Genomic DNA, 18,385 nt, shown 5'->3' on the forward strand with positions numbered 1-18,385 from the left:
TTTTTTTTTATCGACCTCATAAAACCTGGGATGACATCTAACCCCCTTCCCAACATTTAGAAGTCTATTATCCTGGATCATTAAGACAACCAGATTCAGTACCCTTGGTTTGGGAATTCTGAAGAGCGGAAAGGTGATATTAGTAAGCTTTCGCCATCAAAAGGGGTTAAAAGCAATATATGTTGTTATTGGAAAATTAACTTTTGGGAAACTTCGGCCTTGATGATGTCAGAAACTTTACTATGCAAATCTACGCCGCTTGAGATCCAATAAAAAATGTAGAGTAGTTCATACAAAAAGAGATAAGTAACAAAACACAAAGACATAGAAAAGTAAAACACAGTATCCAGAGGGAAAACAGCAACAAGAAAATGTGCAGATGAGGCACTGTCTGTAAATATGCCCAGACTTTATGTGGCTATATTGGATTCTATTAAGTAGTACACTCATACCTAGTCACATAAAGTAACCATTCCTCTTCTTGTGATACTTGTTAACTATACAGCCCATAGGCCCTATGGGTAACTCCAACCATAGTAAAGAGGAGGAGGGCAATAGCAGAAGGTGAAGAGGTGAAAAAGAGAAATCAGAACTGAAGGGAATAATGTTAGCAAACTCACAGAGCCACAAGCCAAAGGTCTGAAAGAGACAGAGGTTTCCCTTTTGTTCAATAACCTAGGCAGAAGTGCCTCATTTCAGGGTGCCACATCTCGGCAGAACATTTTGAAGAGGGGAAAAGAAGAGGTACGGGGTGTGTTTGAAGGACAAAAAGAACAGAAATATTCACTTATGTCGCAGGAGACCACTGGGAAGTACTACAAATCAATACTGACCACTTGCAGGGGATATTCATATGATGAGTATTTATTCCTGCAGACATCTGGACATCTGAAGAATTCCCATTGCTGTGCCACAAAGCAGACTCCATGGAAACCTTTTACACATTCAAAATAGCTTTTAAAAATATTTTATATTCTAGGGAACTCTAAGTGCTTCACCCATAAAAAATAAGCCTTTCAAGTTGGCAGGGGAAAGAACCCTTTCCAGATGGAGAACTTGATGCTGAAGGAGGTAAACTCACTTCAGCAGCCACGGGAACAACACAAGGCACAGCCAGGGGCTGAAATCGCCTCAAACCTGAAAATATTCTTAACTGTGCATAAAAGAGAATCTGAAAGTTGCCTGTGAGCTTACACCTGGCCCCAGTAGAGCTTCCTCATCAGCATTCCAAGCCAGCCTCAGAAAGCTGGAGAGAGAATCTTGCAAGCACAGGAAAATAGACAAATTTCTTTCCTTCAAGCCTAATCTGATGATTTAAATCTATCTATCCTAACGCCTCTCAGGTGTTCTAACTATCTTATGCCTTTTAAGAGCGTAAGAGCACTTCTGCAGGGAGGTAACACTAGTAACTTCTCCTCTGATTAAACACATCTGCCACAAAATAGCAGGTGCCTTCTGGACACAATGAGATTCTCAGAAATTCTAGTAGGAAACTTGCAAAAGGTTTCGAATGCCCCTATACTGAAACACATTTTAACTTTTCTTAGATTTTGGAGATAAAGGGGGGAATGTGTACAATTCAGTGTCTTTCAAACAAAGGCTTAAAAAATATTAATGGACTTGCTGCCTAAAACATAAAAAAGGAATTGAGCTACTGAAGTTAAAACGGTAATTTTCAAAAAAGGTTAAAACCAGTATTCTCATAAAATATAAAATGAACACGTTTAAGGTTTGTTTTTAACTCATTAGTGAAGAAGCTAGTAAGATATAATAAGCAGGAGAAAGATACTACAAAGGAGAATCCAAAGAGCAAACACACGTAGATCAGCGAGAGTAAATGAAGGTGGCAATGGCAGGCAAAAGTCAGATTTTCCACAGTGGCTAGGAAAGCCAGCTGAACCTCTGTGGGACAGAATTTACACATCCACAACAAGGATTATTTTGTATCGCTATCAGCTATCTACAACGTAAGGAGTTGTAAAAACAGCTCCGTGGAATTAGATAGCCCCAAATGGTGTGCTATTGACGAGGCACAGTTTTTCACAGAAGCCCAATTTTTTCCCTGCACAGACCACTGACTGTCTTATTTATTTCTGTATTCCCCAAACCCGGTACAAGGTAGATGCTCCATAAATACCTGCAAATGGATAAATGTCTACTATGTATCAGGCGTTAAGCTCGGCCCTTCACGAGCATCATTCCATTTAATTCTCCCGACAACTCTTAAAATATTTATTCTCATTTCACTGATGAAAAACTAACTCGTGTAATATTGTATAGATATTGCTTGTCAAAGGTTGGGGGTGGAGGACAAGCAGGGAGGATCACACGCTCAGGTCTGTGAAAGCCCTTTTTTCTTTTTTCCATTTAATATATGTCCTTTTTATTTGCCATCACTGTACTATCTGCCGCTAAATTAAGGGGCTGTTTATATGTTATACTGGTATAACACACTTGCTTGATAAGCATGATATTGGAGACCCACCCTTTAAGAAAAAGCAAAGGAACAGCAACACTCAAGAGGATCTAGGCATAAATAAGAGACAGGTGAGCATTTTTGTTGCGGCCTTGCAGATAAGCACAGGGTATTTACCAGCCTAGACTACCCTCACCCTGCCACCCTGGGTTGCTCATTTCCCAGTTTTCAGGATAATAAAGACAGACGAATTCAACACTGTTTATGTGTGTTGTTTTCACCAAAATCAGAACAGCACTTAGGAGAACAGCAGCAGCTATTCAGAACAGAAGCAGCGTTCAATGCATGCTTCCCAGGACCATGAACTCCTTTCACAGCAACACTATGAGGCAGGTACTGGTACCATCCTCTTTTTGCAGATAAAGAAAGCTGAAGGGCACCAGTGACCTTCACAAGATGACACAACACAGCTGCAGCTCTGGGCTTCCACCCGGCACCTGTCAGCACTGCCGGCCCTCACCCTCAGTAGTCCACTGTTTTTTGGGGGCTGGTGACATTTGCTCTGTTACTATAGGTCTTAATTTTTCACAGACCTCTCTGTCCTGCTTATCACAGCCTAGTCTCCAAGGGCACGGAGATCCCCCCAGCCTCCAGCATCCTAGGGCTGGTCACCGCGGGCCAGCTGCAGTCCCGTCTATTATCTGACCACTTGGCGCTTGCGATCATTCAGGTATTTCACATTCATATTTGGAGAGGCGAGGCCCAGAGAACAGGGGAAGAGAGTGGCTTTCTGAGGCCTCATAGGTGAATGTCAAAAAGATGTGGGCCAATAGTTAATGTGAAATCATTCTCTCTGTTCCCCGAGTCCCCAATAATTTTCTGCTTTCCTTTCTTGCCTGAAAAAAGGCTGCCCTTAGAATGAAGAGTATGTTTTTAAACACATCCAGATGAGTCTTGACATGATAGCAAAATGCTGACATGTAGAAGGTGTCAAGAAATGGCCAACTTAGTAGTTTACTTAATATTATTTCATTTAGTCTTCATAACAACTCTTGTGGACAGGTAGTATTATCATCTTTATTTTGGAGATGAAGAGGGAGGTTAAATAACTCAACCACCTAAAGCAGCTTGCCTGGGATTTCAAGAAGGTTGTGGTTTACCAGTATCAGTGGCATTTCATGGAGACCAAATGTGCCACCAGAAGCAATGACAGGTGTATCTCATGTCCACACTCTCTTTCTTCAAGTCACTTAGCAGAAAGCCTTGGGAAGTGGTACCATTGACTCGGAGCACTGAAGCATGGGACCTTTACTTCTAAGGGATGTAATGCCCCTCCCTGACAAACCATTATAAATGCCTCCCTTCCCTCAAGGGTATCTCATAATGCCCGCCCATAATAAAAGATAACACTACTTTCAAACAAGATCACGAAAAAGGCTTTGCCTTTACTCTATCACACAGGCATTAAGAAACATTAAGCACACATTTTGGGATGAAGGCGACCATAATCAGTCAAATGGTTACTAACTGATTACTTAAGGGTTGGAAAAACAGACTCTGAGATGCTCTTGTATTGTTAAGGGAGGGCCAAAGAAAAAACAATTTGACACTTGGAATCTAAGCTAAGTTCTGACAGTGCCTTCAGAATTTCAGGAATTTCACCTAAAAAGCCATTTTATTCTACTTGGGGGTGGGGGGGAAGCAAAGTGAATTAATTAAGTACAATTTTAACACTTCACTCTCTGTTAACTACTCAGCCTGAGCTACACTTGGGTGTGCTCCTTAAATATTAAAACATTACCAGTTTGGTCAGAAGGAATCTAGGAAAATCCAGCTCAGGATTTGAAAAATATTCTTTAGGGGCACCTAGGTGGCTCAATCAGTTAAGCGTCTGCCTTTGGCTCAGGTCATGATCTCACAGTTCATGAGATCAAGCCCCGCGTCAGGCTCTGTGCTGACATCTCAGAGCCTGGAGCCTGCTTAGGATTCTGTGTCTCCCTCTCTCTGCCCCTCCCTCGCTTGCGCTCTGTCTCTCAAAAATAAACATAAAAGAAAAGAAAAGAAAAATGTTCTTTAGTATTAGAAACCTTTTTTCCAAATGAAGTTTTTCATATAATTCAAACATGTAAAACAGATATAAAGGGAGCTGGTTTAGTTGACACACTTATCTCTACCCAAAGCACACCCCATCCTGTTGTCAACCTTTAGCGCACCCAAGGGCTCCACGGAACACACTTTGAAAACCACCCAGTTTGGAAAGAGGCTTGGTATCCACAGTGCTGGGCTACTCAAGATCAAGTCACTTTCCCACTAGAGGATAGTCTTCTCTTGGAAAAGGGGAAGGATCTGGACTAGAATCAGGACTCCTCAACACGTTTTTCCTCTGAAGCGCAGTTTTAGTGCACAGAGCATGTTTTTCAGTCCTGTGTTTCATCACAGTGTTCGCAACGGGAGAGGGACAAGGGGAGGTACGCGGCTCATATTCATGCAGACCCTCAGGGTGGGAGGGGAACACAGGGGAAGTGTGAAGATGCCCTTGTTCTGATGGGCTCCCACGGTGGGCCCTATCGACTTCTTCTCACCCAGCCTGTTCTCCAATCGAGAGACAGGATCCTAAGGGCTTTTACAGTTCATTATACTGTCATGGTTTCTGCTTCCAAGTGTCTCTTGACCTTCAAATATAATACTCAGAGCCCCTTGATGTAAATGGAATCTTCATTTGTGCTTTGAAGGTATTCATCTCAGGGACTGTAAGTTAGTATTATCATATTCACCTCAGAATTTTCCTGTTTAGAAATCTTTCCTACTTAGAACATCAAATACTGATCCCGCAAACCCAGATAATTTGGAAGACTTCCTTCCTTTTCTCTAGGATTGGTACACATTTTCTCTAGAGTCCCCCACCCACCCCCTTAGCTTGACTCCCACATACTTGTACTGAACCCGCAGAATCCAAGCTTCTCTAGAACTTCTTATGCTTATTCAGTAGCATAATTTGCATGGGTCTGGAATCCATTCTCCTTTTAAAGTAAGCAAACCCATGCCAGAAAATTTCAGTAGGGAGATGCAGTTCATTGTAAGGGTATGGGAAAGGCCACCATGATGGGGAGAGAAAGAGGGAGTAAAATATTTTGGATGCTGCATACTTTACCAGTTATGTCATGCTGTTTGAATGACTCACTGTAGATCTGATACTGATTCGGACAATGTTTCTTCAACCACTTGCAGACATCCTGCTGAGTCCACAGAGCCACTGGTTTTGACAGCTTCACTGTAGCCGACTATAAATGAAGAAGGAAAAGGTTAATGTCAGCCCCATGACAGTGCCCAGAAAGGCACTACTGTTAGAAGTCCTAGAGGGTGTGGTCAAGGCTACAGGCTGGAATCCCTGAAGGTAAGTATCTGGCTCTTTTCCTCCTAACCTCTATAGACCTTTTCCACACCCATGAAAACCAGAAGAAAAGGTCTTGAAAAGGCCATGAAAATTATACTTATTCTCAAGTTATCACCTCCACTGGAAAAAGTCCCCAGGAAGTAGTGTTTTCTGACAAACACTTCAACAGTAAGACAATGCTGTTGCTAAGCATTTAATTAAATTTTAGGGGTGAAATAGCTGCCCCCAAGTGGCCTTTCTTTGTATTCCACAAAAGTGTCCATTTTGAGATCTCTAGGGTCTAGTGCACACTAGCCCTGGCAGGCGCTAATAATTATTTCAGGAACGAATGTTATTGGATTTAGATACCTACGTACTAAAGAGTGCACACTGGCCTGGGAGTGGTCCTGTAAAGTCTAGGAATTAGTTATGCCACAGCGGGGAAGCAAAAAGTCAATTCTGCCAGCATGTGGAGAATGGTAATAAGATAATGGGGTGGCTAAACCTGATGTAGAAGCCAACTAATTAAGGCCTTTTATTGCTCAACAGATCTTTCAGGAAGGGGTTTATGAAACAAAACAAAGGTGTGTTAGGACCTAGCCTTTGACAGAATTAATTCATCAATTAATGTGCATCAGCTCTGTGCCAGATGCCCATCTTCCTCATGGATCCTAACAACTTGGCTGGGACAAGATGAAAGCTTAGTTTTTTTATATTTTTTTTTATCAGCATTTGTCAAAAATCTAGGATTGTAATATAGAAAAATCTTTAAAGGATATTGGGCAGCACCCAGACCTGGTCAATGTCCCTTCTCACTAGGGATCATTCACTTTTACTTCTCTTTCAATCTTTCAGATTAAGGCAAAGAGAGCCTCAATTTTGTAGGACTGTGATTTAATATCTTTCGAATACCTGCTAACATTTCTGATAAAGAGGGCACGCTTTGCCATTACAACCTTCATCAGAAAGCAACACACCTAGCGACTGTTTGATTTTATTTTTATTATATTTAAGGTTACTTTTGTATTATGGCAAATAAAGGCAAAAAAAATTTATTTTCAATAGTAATATCTAGTTTGCTTTTATTTATTTTTAGTGTTTATTTTTGAGAAAGAGAGAGAGAGAGAAAGAGAGGAAATATGAATCTGAAGCAGGTTCCAGGCTCTGAGCTGTCAGCACAGAGCCCAACGTGGGACTCAAACCCACGATCTGAGAGATCATGACCTGAGTCAGACACTCAACTGACTGAGCCACCCAGGTGCCCCTAGTTTGCTTTTAAAACAAATTTGAGTTTAAAAACCATTGGTCAATTAAAAAAAATGAAGGGAATGAACAGTGATATAGATGGTAACAAGATACTAACAGAAGTCACATGCACATGATTCACATTTGTGAAACACAGTGCTCAGGTGTTTCTTTTTTCTGTTAGTATATGTCCAATAGGATTCTTTGGGCCATGACTTACAAAATCATCACAAGCAATAGTTTTTACTTTTTGCTAATTTACTTTATAATTTTTTCTTTCACTCTTATTGTGGTAGATTATATTTCTCAAGGATGACTTTATACATGTACATATATACACATCCGTACACATATATCTGTTCTTCATTCATTGTACTTGATATTCCTACACTGATGTTTGGGGTTGATGTTCTTTTTCCTTGAATTTTGGCAAGGTCTGTAGTGGTTCTGGCCAGTGGAGCACAGTGGAAGTGATTGACTTCTAAGGCAAGGTCACAAAAAAGATACAACTTCTGCCTGGCTCATCCTCTTTGGCATTCAGCTTTGGAACCCAGCCACATGCTGTGGAGAAGCTCAGACCACGTGAAGAGATGATGTGTAGAAATTTTGGCCAATCCCCAAACTGATGTTTCAGCTGACAGCCAGCACCAACCAACCATCAGACAAATGAGTCAACAAGTTGCAGATGATTCCAGCCATCAGTCTTTGAATCTTCCAGCTGAGGCTCCCAGACACCAGGATTCAGAGACAAGCCATCCCTGCTGTGCCCTGAGTGAATTCCTGACTCGCATAATCCATGAGCATCATAAACCATTGTCTTTCATCACGAAGTTCAGGTACCATGTTCTATAATGTTAGTAACAATTACAATACTAAGTTATATGCTGGTGAGGATAGATGTGTTACAACTGTGCTCTCAGAATGCCCTGCATTTAAGAGATGCTATGCAGCCATGATGAATAAGTGAATGGATTAAGGAAATGAACCCAGCAGTGAATTTCAAGCATAGCGTTTTGCTGCTTTCCACCAACTGTGTCTTGCTCCCACGTGGCTCCTAGTCAAACGTATCAGCCTCTTCCTTCCACACCCCATATCCCTGAGTCACAGGCTGTCCACCATGGTCCCTCTAAGCTCTGTATGCACCCGTATCAATTGTTCTAATTTTGATGAGCGAGGAGGGCCTCTGAGGGGGTTGGTGCAAATGAGTTAATGTTTTGTTGTTTGGTTTCTTATTTGCTCGTCATTCCCTCTTTTCCTTTCCATGATGAGGAAACTAGAATTTTGGCTCTTTTAGCTAGAAATGCACTACCATCATGTTTTACAAGTCTGAATCTGGCTCCTTCCTGCGCTAAAAATTTTTCTTCAGATTAACTAAATGAGTTCATAACTGACACATCATTACCCTGAAACCCTTTACAAGTTTACTGCAGGTAAAGCTAATCACATCTTTTGAAAACTCCTATAAACCAATTATAGGACAGCTGTAAATTAGGAAGGGAAAGACAAGAGGGTGAAGTTGCTTATATATCAATATACTAAATTTCCTGGAAGAGCACCTTTAACTTGCTCATTTCTTAGGAAACAGAGGCCCCTTGGCACAAAGTAAAGCCCCCTCGACTGGGCTTCAGGTCGAGATTAACCCATACATGCCAAGTGAACTCAGGATGCATCCCCATCAGCCCCCAAGTATGCTTTTGTTACAAATTATCCCTTTGTCATAAATTCGGATGTTCTGGGGCTAACATGCAAGGAGGTGCCTTGCTTTTCCTTCAGAATATACTCTTACTAAGCAGTAATTTGGTATCACTTGCTCGGAGGGCAATAATTACTCAAAGCTTTAGGCACAGATTTTTAAGACTGCAGGAACCTACATGGATCTGCCTCCATGTCAACTGGCATAAATAAAATGGGGAGGGATAAAGATTCCTATCGTTGGGCAATTGCTTGTCTCTTCTTACTCAGATAGTGATAAAAGCACTGGCTCCATTTATTAGCCAATTCTTAGCCTTGGCTTTATTATGGAATTATTAATTTGCCACACATTAATTGGTTAAGAGCTATAAAGACTCCACTTCCCTCAGTATCCAGCTGCTTATGGATTCTCAGAGCCGACTTCATTTTTTTCTGCCTGAACTGCTCTTTGCACAGCACCCGGGTGAACTTCAGTCACTTCTCCCATCACGATTACCCCATCCCCAGTAGCAACCAAATTTTGGAAGTGAATGCCATAACCTAACTCTTTTAAAGAGCTTAACTTCCATGTGTCATTTGGAACAACAATGAGCATATGTCAAACCCATGTCAATCTACTTGCCGCATCGTCCCACTGGGAGGTACAGAGTTGTCAAACCTAATAGCTCCATAGTGATGTTTCAACCGCCCTCCTTTGCTCTGCTATACTCACAGCTTACATGCAACTCCAGCCCCAAATTTTCTGATATGTTGTTTCCCTCTCCCCACCCCCGGTGGGAGCCAAATCCAAAACAGTTCACAAAAGAAATCAATAGTATTTCATATTTATTAGAAATAGTAATTAAAAAAAAAAAACAACAAACGAAACACCTATCCTGCCGAAAGGCAAACATTAAAAAAAACATTTGCCCTAGTTCCCTTTCTCTGGGCTCAGGTCTACCATACCATTCTCCAGGATTTACAGCCCTGGTGATGATTTTAGTTTGTGTTGTTGCCCTGAAAGGAGCCAGAGGCAGTTTGTTATCTTAACTGCAAGCATTGTGATACCAAACAGAATTCCGGGCATTTCCTCTCCGAATTGGTCCTGACCTTTCTGTAGAGATGGTGAAAGTGCACTTGAGACACTTTTAGGGTCTATTTTACAAGGAGGCCTCACTTGATGCGAAAGACACATCCCTGAGGGAAAATCTGTTTGCAAATTACTTTTGGCAAATGATTCCTCACCTTTATTCAACAATTTCAGTCTATAGTTCTGGTTTGTACTAAAATGTAGAAAACTCTTCAGTGTTAAGTTCTTGAAGGTAAACTGGAAGCTTTTCTAAGTCATAAAATAATTAAATGCTTTAAAGAAGCTGGATAGTGAAAGAACATATTACAAAATGCTTTTCAAGTTAAATTTTGTCATTTGATTATCCCTCAACTTACTTGTTTTGTAATTTAAAATCTCTTTAATTTATTAGGTTTTGATTTATAAGAGAACACTACAACCTAAAGCTCCCAATGGTTGTATAAACTCAACTAGGAAAGCTTACACAAGGCCGAGCGGGCCGACAGGGGAAAAAGTAGGCAACACGTAGATTGCTGATATGTACTGGCAGGTCGGAGTGACTGTTGTGCCCAAATATCAGCAAGTGGCAAACACATCTGCAGCATCTCATTATAAACAGGTGTTTGCAAGCTCTCAACATTGCCTCTTCTCTTAACCAGCCTGCAGTGATTTTCCTTTAGATGCTGGTCTCCTCTTTCATTGGTTTAACCACTGTGTAATCTTACTCAAGATTGGAAAAAGGAATGACAAGGTGGAGGAGGGGAAGGACAAACATATACAACAAGCCATTTGCGTCTCCTTTAACAGCTTCTGAAGCTCATTCACCCCCAAAATGGATCCATGGGCTAGTTCACAGAATCCTTGGCTCTGAATGAATTGATTTTCAAGTACTAATAATGCCCTCTTCCGTCGCCTTAACTCTTTCATGCAAGGAGCTGGTTAGAAAGTCGTAACAGTTATCTCTTCTATCCTATCCTGTTCACAGTGTAGCTTCTGAACTCCACTTGGTCACTTTCTTAGGTTTAAACGAAAACGTGATGAATGAACCTCTTAAATTTCATGCTTCTCAATGAGAAGGCATCTCACTGCTGTTAAGTTTACAGTAAAATCTCTTAGATAAATTCAAGATAAATATATGTCGTGTTATTTCACATTTTTCTGTCTTTAACCATTGCTTTAACATCACCTCAACCATTCTGTGCTTCCTCGTTTCCGGTGTTTGTCTCTTCTAACCAGTGTAGCATCCCTCAGTAGCAGTAATGGGTGAGCAACTTTAGGAATTTTTCCAAGTAAACAGAGTGGCATTATTAGTTTCTCCATCTGTTCTTCACATGGTACCTGTTTTAGACCTTTAGATTTCTAGTCTCCTCCACAGGGCATGGTAGCTTGTTAACATTTCCTTCAAAAGGCAGTATCTCAAAAGCACTGACTACAAAAAGAAACACAGTATTGAAACCCAAATTTACCTACCTTCCGTCCTTTCTTTTGCAAAGTCAGATCATTGGCTTACACTGAACTTAGCGGAAATCTACAGTTTTGGGTCTTCTTCAAATTAACTTCTGTCAAAGTAGGGGTTCTCCTTTCCCGCAAGTAGATTCTTAAGAACTTCAACTTTATTTTGCAGGTTTCAGTGCATCATCGGGAATCCTTATTAACCAGTGTATTGGTTGTTCTCCCATATTTGCACCATCCCTGTAGACACAAGCCCTTTGAGGTGCTCAAAACCTTTTAAGATTATAATAGGATCCTACGATTAAAAGTTTGAGAACCATTGTTCTAAGACATCATTATAGTAGTGTCATTAAAATAAAAAAAAAATTGACCTGATATAATTTTCCCCTTAATTTGCCCATATTGAATTTTAGTGATGGCTTTTTTCATTCCTAAATCCTCAGAACCACAGCCTCACAGGAACTGAAATTTTGGAGGACTCTACATAGCCAGTAGGTTCAAGTTTAAACCTAAGGCAAGAATCCAATCCACTTTAACACATCTAAAACGGTGGCGAGTAAACCAGGGCTATGATAAATATATCAAGATATACATGTGTGTTAACTTCTTGGATAAAGACCGATGTTAAAACCCTAATGGAAAATAATTACCATTCTCTTTTTTTAGAGCTATACAAAATTTGGAAAAACAATGATCTAGGTTCAAGATTCTCCCTGAAAATTTGCAGCATCAGCAAAAGCACCTGTGAAAAGGGTTATTCCACTGCTAATAAGCTCTAATAGGTTAAAATGTTATTTTTGTATTGGGGTGCCTGGCTCAGGTGGTGAGGTGTGTGACTCTTGATCTGAGGGTCGTGAGTTTGAGCCCCATGTTGGGTGTTGAGATTACTTAAAGTCTTCAAAAAAATTTTTTTGTGTGTGTTGAAGTCAAAGTCAGGCTTCTATGCTCTCACTGATTGTGAGTCCTGCCTTTTCAGTAATACAAGACAAGTCTCCTTACCACCCAATGCACTGATTTCCATTTCACACATCACTGGTACTCTCCACTGGGTATCTTGCTTTATTATTTTTTTTAACCATGGTATTTGTTGATGAATCCCAAATTATATTTTCAGCCCAGTCTTCTCTCCCCAAACTAAGAAATTATATATACCATCCATGACCTCACAGTTTCATCTGCAGATCCAGTAAACATTTCAAATTCATCATGTGCAAAACTGACCTCCTGTCCTTCTTCTCAAAACTACACTTCTCACCTCCTCTAAGAGAAGCTTTATACTTCATGTTGCCATAGCTCCAAATCTTAAATTCACCATAGACTCCTTTCTCTTGTATTCTACACTGAATCTATTGGCAAAACCTAAGAGGTCTACCTTTAACTACATCCAGACCCCAATCTCCTTTCATCACCAACACTGACTGCTACAACTTTGATCAAAAACACAATCATACCACACCTAGCCTACTTCATCTAGGTGAGATGCACCTAACAGATCATTCTGTTTTTCCCTTGTTTTAAGTCTTTGCAATGGCTTGCAAAGCCTCAAGCCATCTGGCAACCCGGTATCTCTGATGGACTCCTTTACTACCTTTATATACTGCTCCCACTACCCTCACCTTAATGCTGCTGCTTATAAGTGCCAACTCTCCTCAGTTCGTATGTTGCTTGAGAGGCTCCGCTCTCCGACAGTGACAGTGCTAATTCCCTCCCTTCTTTCAAACCTTTGCTCAAGTTCTACCTCCTCAGTAAGTCTTACCCCGATCTTCCTATTTAAAAATGCAACCCTCTTCCCTCTGGCACTTCTGATACTTATTACACTGCTCCAGTGTTTCCTTCTCAAGAGCAAGCATCATCGACGGTACTATGTAGCTCACTTATTTCGTCTGTTATCATCCTCATCTGTCTCTTCCCACCCTCCTGCCATCTCCACAAAGGCAGGGATCTTCTTTATTTCATGAAGAGTCCCAAACTTTAGAACAGTACCTAGCACACAGCAGGCACTCAATAATTATTTGTTGAATGAATGAAGAACTGTCTGGTCCGTCATCATATATCACAGCTCCTATATCCTTGAGTGTCAGAAAGATGATTCAAGTCCCAGCTGTGCTCTTGACATTCCCAGGTTAGAACTACAACAGCCTTTTCTCCAATTAGATTTCTCTTACACTGAGCCAAATATGCAGAGACATTCTAGCAGTATAATTCTTAGCAAGACAGCTCACATTTCTGATTCTCGATTTTTCTTTTCCGATTGACACAGAGAGTGATGTAACGAAACAAGGTTGGCATTTGGAATCATGCGGACCTAGACTGAAGGTTAGTTGTGGCATTCACTAGCACGGTGACCTTGGGCAGGTCACTGAACCTTTCTAAACATGTCCCTCAGTACACTGAAAATAAAACGTAGCTTGTCATTTGTGGAGATAAGAAATAGTTTACTCAAAGCACTTTAAAGGTGCCTGTCACATACTATGTGTTCGGGAAAGTGTATCTTCTAATCTCTCACATGTCAGTGATATGCTGCCCTGCTGGAATTTGCAAGCCTCGCTGGGGAAGCAGCCATGCAGTACAGCAGACAGAGGTGATCCCTGGAGTCCAGCTGACCTGAGCCGAGTTGCAGGCATTGGGAGGTGGTGGTAAGGTTAGTGAACTCAAAGGAAGACAGCTGAAGGAAAGGAGAAGTATTAAAAGGCACCAGTAAAAATGGCATGCTTAGGAACAAGAAATGAGAAAATGTAGGAAAAAAGAAGAAACCTGGAGAGGCAAAGATACCAAATTAGGAGAATCAAAGGGATGGTCGCCTTACTCAAATCTGCTTTGCTGCAGCCAAAAAGCATCACTTCGTGTTTTCCCATGATAGGTCATGCCAGTGGTTTCCCTGACACTCAGAACCTGCTCTTCCCTGTCTCCAGGAACAGTCATGCACAACAGGTCCCAATGCCATGCCAAAGATACTGTCTGGACTCCCCAGGCACCTGACGGAACTATATATAAAGGCACACCATCGAGATGCATACGCTCTACTGCTCACAAGCTGTGAGGTGGATGCCTGTATGTCATGCTGGTGAAGATCTGATTTCCAAATGCATGCTGCTGGGCATAAGAGTTTCTAACATTAAAACCTCACGGAGGGGTAAACAGGCATGCGCAGGCAGTCAATAGGAAACGAGATGTCTGTGGCATCCTGGATGGCTGTTTATCAAGGCCTGTTCTTCCTGTAAGCCCAGAGTGTTGTGCTTGTTAAGAGAAACGTGGAGGGAGAGGATCACACTGTACTTGGTGTCTGCTCCATCTCAGTACAGAGGAAAGCCCATTGCTCACCTGCCCCAATGCGCACACCCTATGGGAGGTGCTGTGCTGCAAGGTACAAAGGCACAAATATGCTCTGAGCATGTGCCTGATAGAGCAAAACCCCGTGCGGATGTTGGATGAGTGAAAGCATGCTAAAACAAAAAGGAATGTAAGGACCAGAAAATGTTCATGAGTTCATATTTCTAGGACAATTCCTTTGGAGTAACAATGTGGTGGATTGATACCAAAATGTCCTAAGTACAAAACGACTCTCTGAATACAGCTGGAGGTCCATTAGGCACAAGGTGGCATGTTTCTCCAAGTCTTGACTCTGGGGGTGGGGGTGGGGATGGAAGGGGAGCAGTGTGACCTGCTTTGATCAAAAGTTCAAGGCACAGGTGATGATGGGCCAGGTCTGAGGGGGAGTTCTCGAGAGGTCTTTGGGGCTTGTGCATGCTTTCTTGCTCCTGTGAAATCATTGTAAGAACATGCCTGGCCAGGTCTGACCATTTCAGGCTTGGTAACATGATAGAAGAGCTTATTATGTCATTCCAGACAGAACATTAGATTCAATTTTATAACAGCATATAGGAAGAATTGTTCTAAGCAGTTTAGATAAACCATCTTTAATCATCCCAACAACCTATAAAGTAGTTATTGCTTTCGTCTGACAGAAGAACAGGCATAGGACATTGAAGTAACTCATGGAAGGTCACACTGCTGGTGAACTTCAGAGCTGCATTCAGTCCACATCTGCAATAATTCCAAAGTCTATGCTTATTCCATGACATCACTCTAGTTTGATGAACATGCGAGAAAAAATGAGGCTCATGAGGTCACTCCGGCTTCCTGGTCATAGGGGAAAAAAAGACATGAGCCACCTTATTGAAGTTCCTAGTGCTAGTTTGCTTCCTTCATTGAATCAATTAAGATCAATCTGTCAAAAGCAATCCTGCCTTCGTCCTAACCTGGGTATGCCTAGGGTAGAGCTGGGATCCACACCAGTCATCAGTCCCCCAGGTTTCTTTCCACTCTCTTCATTATGGGCAGCAGCACATTGTCTGCTCTATCCAAGAAGGCAGGACTAATCACAGTCTCTCAATTACATCGCCAGCAAAACGTGAACCATCTTACAAAGCTGTGGTAAAGGTAAAATGAAAATCAAAAGGCTGAGTAGTGCTTTGGATCATTTTACAGAAAAGAGAGGGCTGATGGTTCCTGGGAAGTTGGGGCTACCATACTGTTGACACTCAGAAAAAACAAAGGCACTAAGAAAATACAGTTCCAGTTGTATTTAACAGGGCAGGGACACTGGGGTTTGGAGAGCCTAAAAACTCTAGACTCTGTTAGGGTAGAAGTCAGTCTGTGCAAAGCTTCCAATTAGTGCGCTTGGGTTTTAAAAGTTAAGCCTACATAAAGGGCAGCTACTCTCCAGTTCCATGTGACTTCTTGGTGGCAAAACAATTTGTCCCTATGTTCAATTCGGCCAAATAACAGCTCAATGGGGGTTGTTATATACTGAAAGTTTGTAACCTCCAAAATACGTATGTTGAAGCCCTAACCCCCTGATGTGACTGTATTTGGAGTTTGGGTCCTTATGAAAGTAATTAAGGTTAAATGAGGTCACCAAGTGGGGTCTTGACTCCATAAGACTGGCATCCTTATATAAGGAGAGACACAAGAAGGCTCTCCCTCCATCTTGTGAGCACATGGGAAGAAGGCACCTATCTGTAAGCCAGGAAGAGAGCACTCAACAGAATTTGACCATAATGGGACCTTGATCTTGAAATTCCAGCCTCCAAAACTGATAAAATACATTTCTGTTATTTAAGCCCCCTAGTTTATGGTACTTTATTACAGCAGCCCAAGCTAATACAGGGCCAAACTCTGCTTCAGAGAAACTGGTGAACTTGCAAAATAGTCTGACAATCTACAATTGATAGAACTTGGAAAATTTTACTACATACGCTTAATAAAGAAGAGGATAAAATGGAGGGGAGATAAATTATAAGACAACAGAAGAAAATTTCTTTATACATTTACATTTACTTTTCAAATACTTTTATGCAATTAAAGGAAATCTTAACCTAGGATTGATCTCCTTAACACAATTACATATTTATAAACTGTCTTCCTAGAATCCATGTCCCTGCACATGTCTTTATGGCCACATGACCCTTGTAACAAAAAAATTCTATATCCTTATTTAACAATTTAAATAACTTTTATGCTTCTATAATCATCCTATCCCTAATCTTCTTGCTATCAAAGAAAGCATAGAGTTTAAAAAAAAATTGAAACAAAAGGATGTAGAGTGAAAAACACCAGTCTCTTGTCCCATTTTTCTCACTGGAAACGATTATTTCTTCAAAGCAGCATGCACATTATGATCAAACTCAAACCTGTCCCTTTTTTCCAACCCTAGCTGCACATGAAGGTTTCTCTCCTCAGTCTCCTTAATTGGTCAGACTTAGAGAATTAATTATCTTTGGATACTCTTAAGAGAATGATCAGGATTTGGCACATATATGCTAGCTTCCTTAATCAGGATGATTAATTTTAGTTCTTAATTGGTTATTTTTTGACCCTTAATATACTTAAATCTGTATGATTTTTTCCAAATAAGGACTCCTCTTTGTTTTCATTCCTCTTTTGTAATCGATCATCTCCTTCCATGTTCCACCTTCTGTCATTTGCACTATTATTTTTATATTGTCAAGGATAACAGCACATATTTTCTATCTCTATCAGATCTGCTATGTCATATGGATTGATTCAAAGTTAAAAAATCAGTAAGTAGCATTTACTATATTGTGACTGTGTAAAAATACTGTTCAGATGCTGGGCCAATTATTCTAGCTTTCATTATTTTTTCTTGTATAACATCCTCAGCTGTCCAATGTCATATCCATTCAGAATCTCAAAGAAGTTTCCTAAGACAAAAATCAAATAGACTTTTTCTTATATTCCATCAATTGCTTCAATTCATGCCACCATTTAGTTTGCTTTCCCCTCATGTCATTCATACTTTTCTTTTATATCAGAGGTCAGTAAACTATGGCCCCAGGACCAAATCCGGCCCACTGCATATTTTTATACAGTCCACAGGCTAATTATAATGTTTTTTTATATTTTAAATGGCTGAAAAAGATCAAAAGAATAATATTTTGTAATGTGTAAAAATCATATGCCACTCAAACTTCAGTGTTCATAAAGTTTTACTGGAACACAGCCTTGCTCATTTGCTTTTATGCTGCAAAGCTAGAGTGAAGGGTTGTGACTGAGACCAAATAACTGCTCACAGTAAACTTAAAATATTTACTATCTGGTTCTTTATGCAAAAAGCTTGCCTACCCCTCTTCCACATGGTCAGACACGTTCTCAATTTCATCTGCCAAATCATCTACTAAATTGTAAAATTCCAAAATTGTGTTTTAATTTCCAGGAAATGTCTTGTTCTCTGATGTGTTCCTTTTTCAAAGCATCTGGGGATTTTTTTTTTTTCCAGTGGATGCAATATTGTTTTGAATTTCTTTGAGGATACTAATTAACATTTTTTTAAAAGGAGGGTTGGTATTTCTCAAATGTTCTCGATGTGCATGTTTGATTTTATCTGTAAGTTAAATATCTGGTTTACAGATTTATCAATTAAAAAAAAAAAACAAAAAACTAGGCAATAGAGACCAGACTTGGATTTCTTGTGCATCTGAACTGGGCTTGTTGCCCGAGTGGCCTGTTACTCAGAATGCTTCCCAAATGCCACAACGAAGAGGACATCACTCTGGAGAGCGGATATACAAATATGCTCCAATTCAACCTAGACACTTAAAACTTTTTAGAAACAGACTCCCCCCACCCCCCGCCCCCG

The 18,385-nt window shown here is 40.7% G+C and overlaps 1 protein-coding gene across 6 annotated transcripts in view; it reads right to left on the bottom strand.

The window, feature by feature from the left end:
• The window catches only part of SAMD12 (sterile alpha motif domain containing 12), a 386,116-nt gene that overhangs the window by 213,274 nt on the left and 154,457 nt on the right, over positions 1 to 18,385 (bottom strand). For 5 of the 6 annotated variants that reach the window (XM_058698898.1, XM_058698897.1, XM_058698899.1 and 2 more), the window contains exon 3: positions 5,568 to 5,697. In XM_058698898.1, coding sequence (XP_058554881.1) covers positions 5,568 to 5,697 — 130 coding nt within the window. Of the gene's footprint in view, positions 1 to 5,562; positions 5,698 to 18,385 lie in introns of all 6 variants that reach the window. The other variant, XM_058698901.1, reaches the window with a different exon arrangement.

This window comes from Neofelis nebulosa, chromosome 14 (genome assembly GCF_028018385.1).
Source record: "Neofelis nebulosa isolate mNeoNeb1 chromosome 14, mNeoNeb1.pri, whole genome shotgun sequence".
Taxonomy (NCBI): domain Eukaryota; kingdom Metazoa; phylum Chordata; class Mammalia; order Carnivora; family Felidae; genus Neofelis; species Neofelis nebulosa.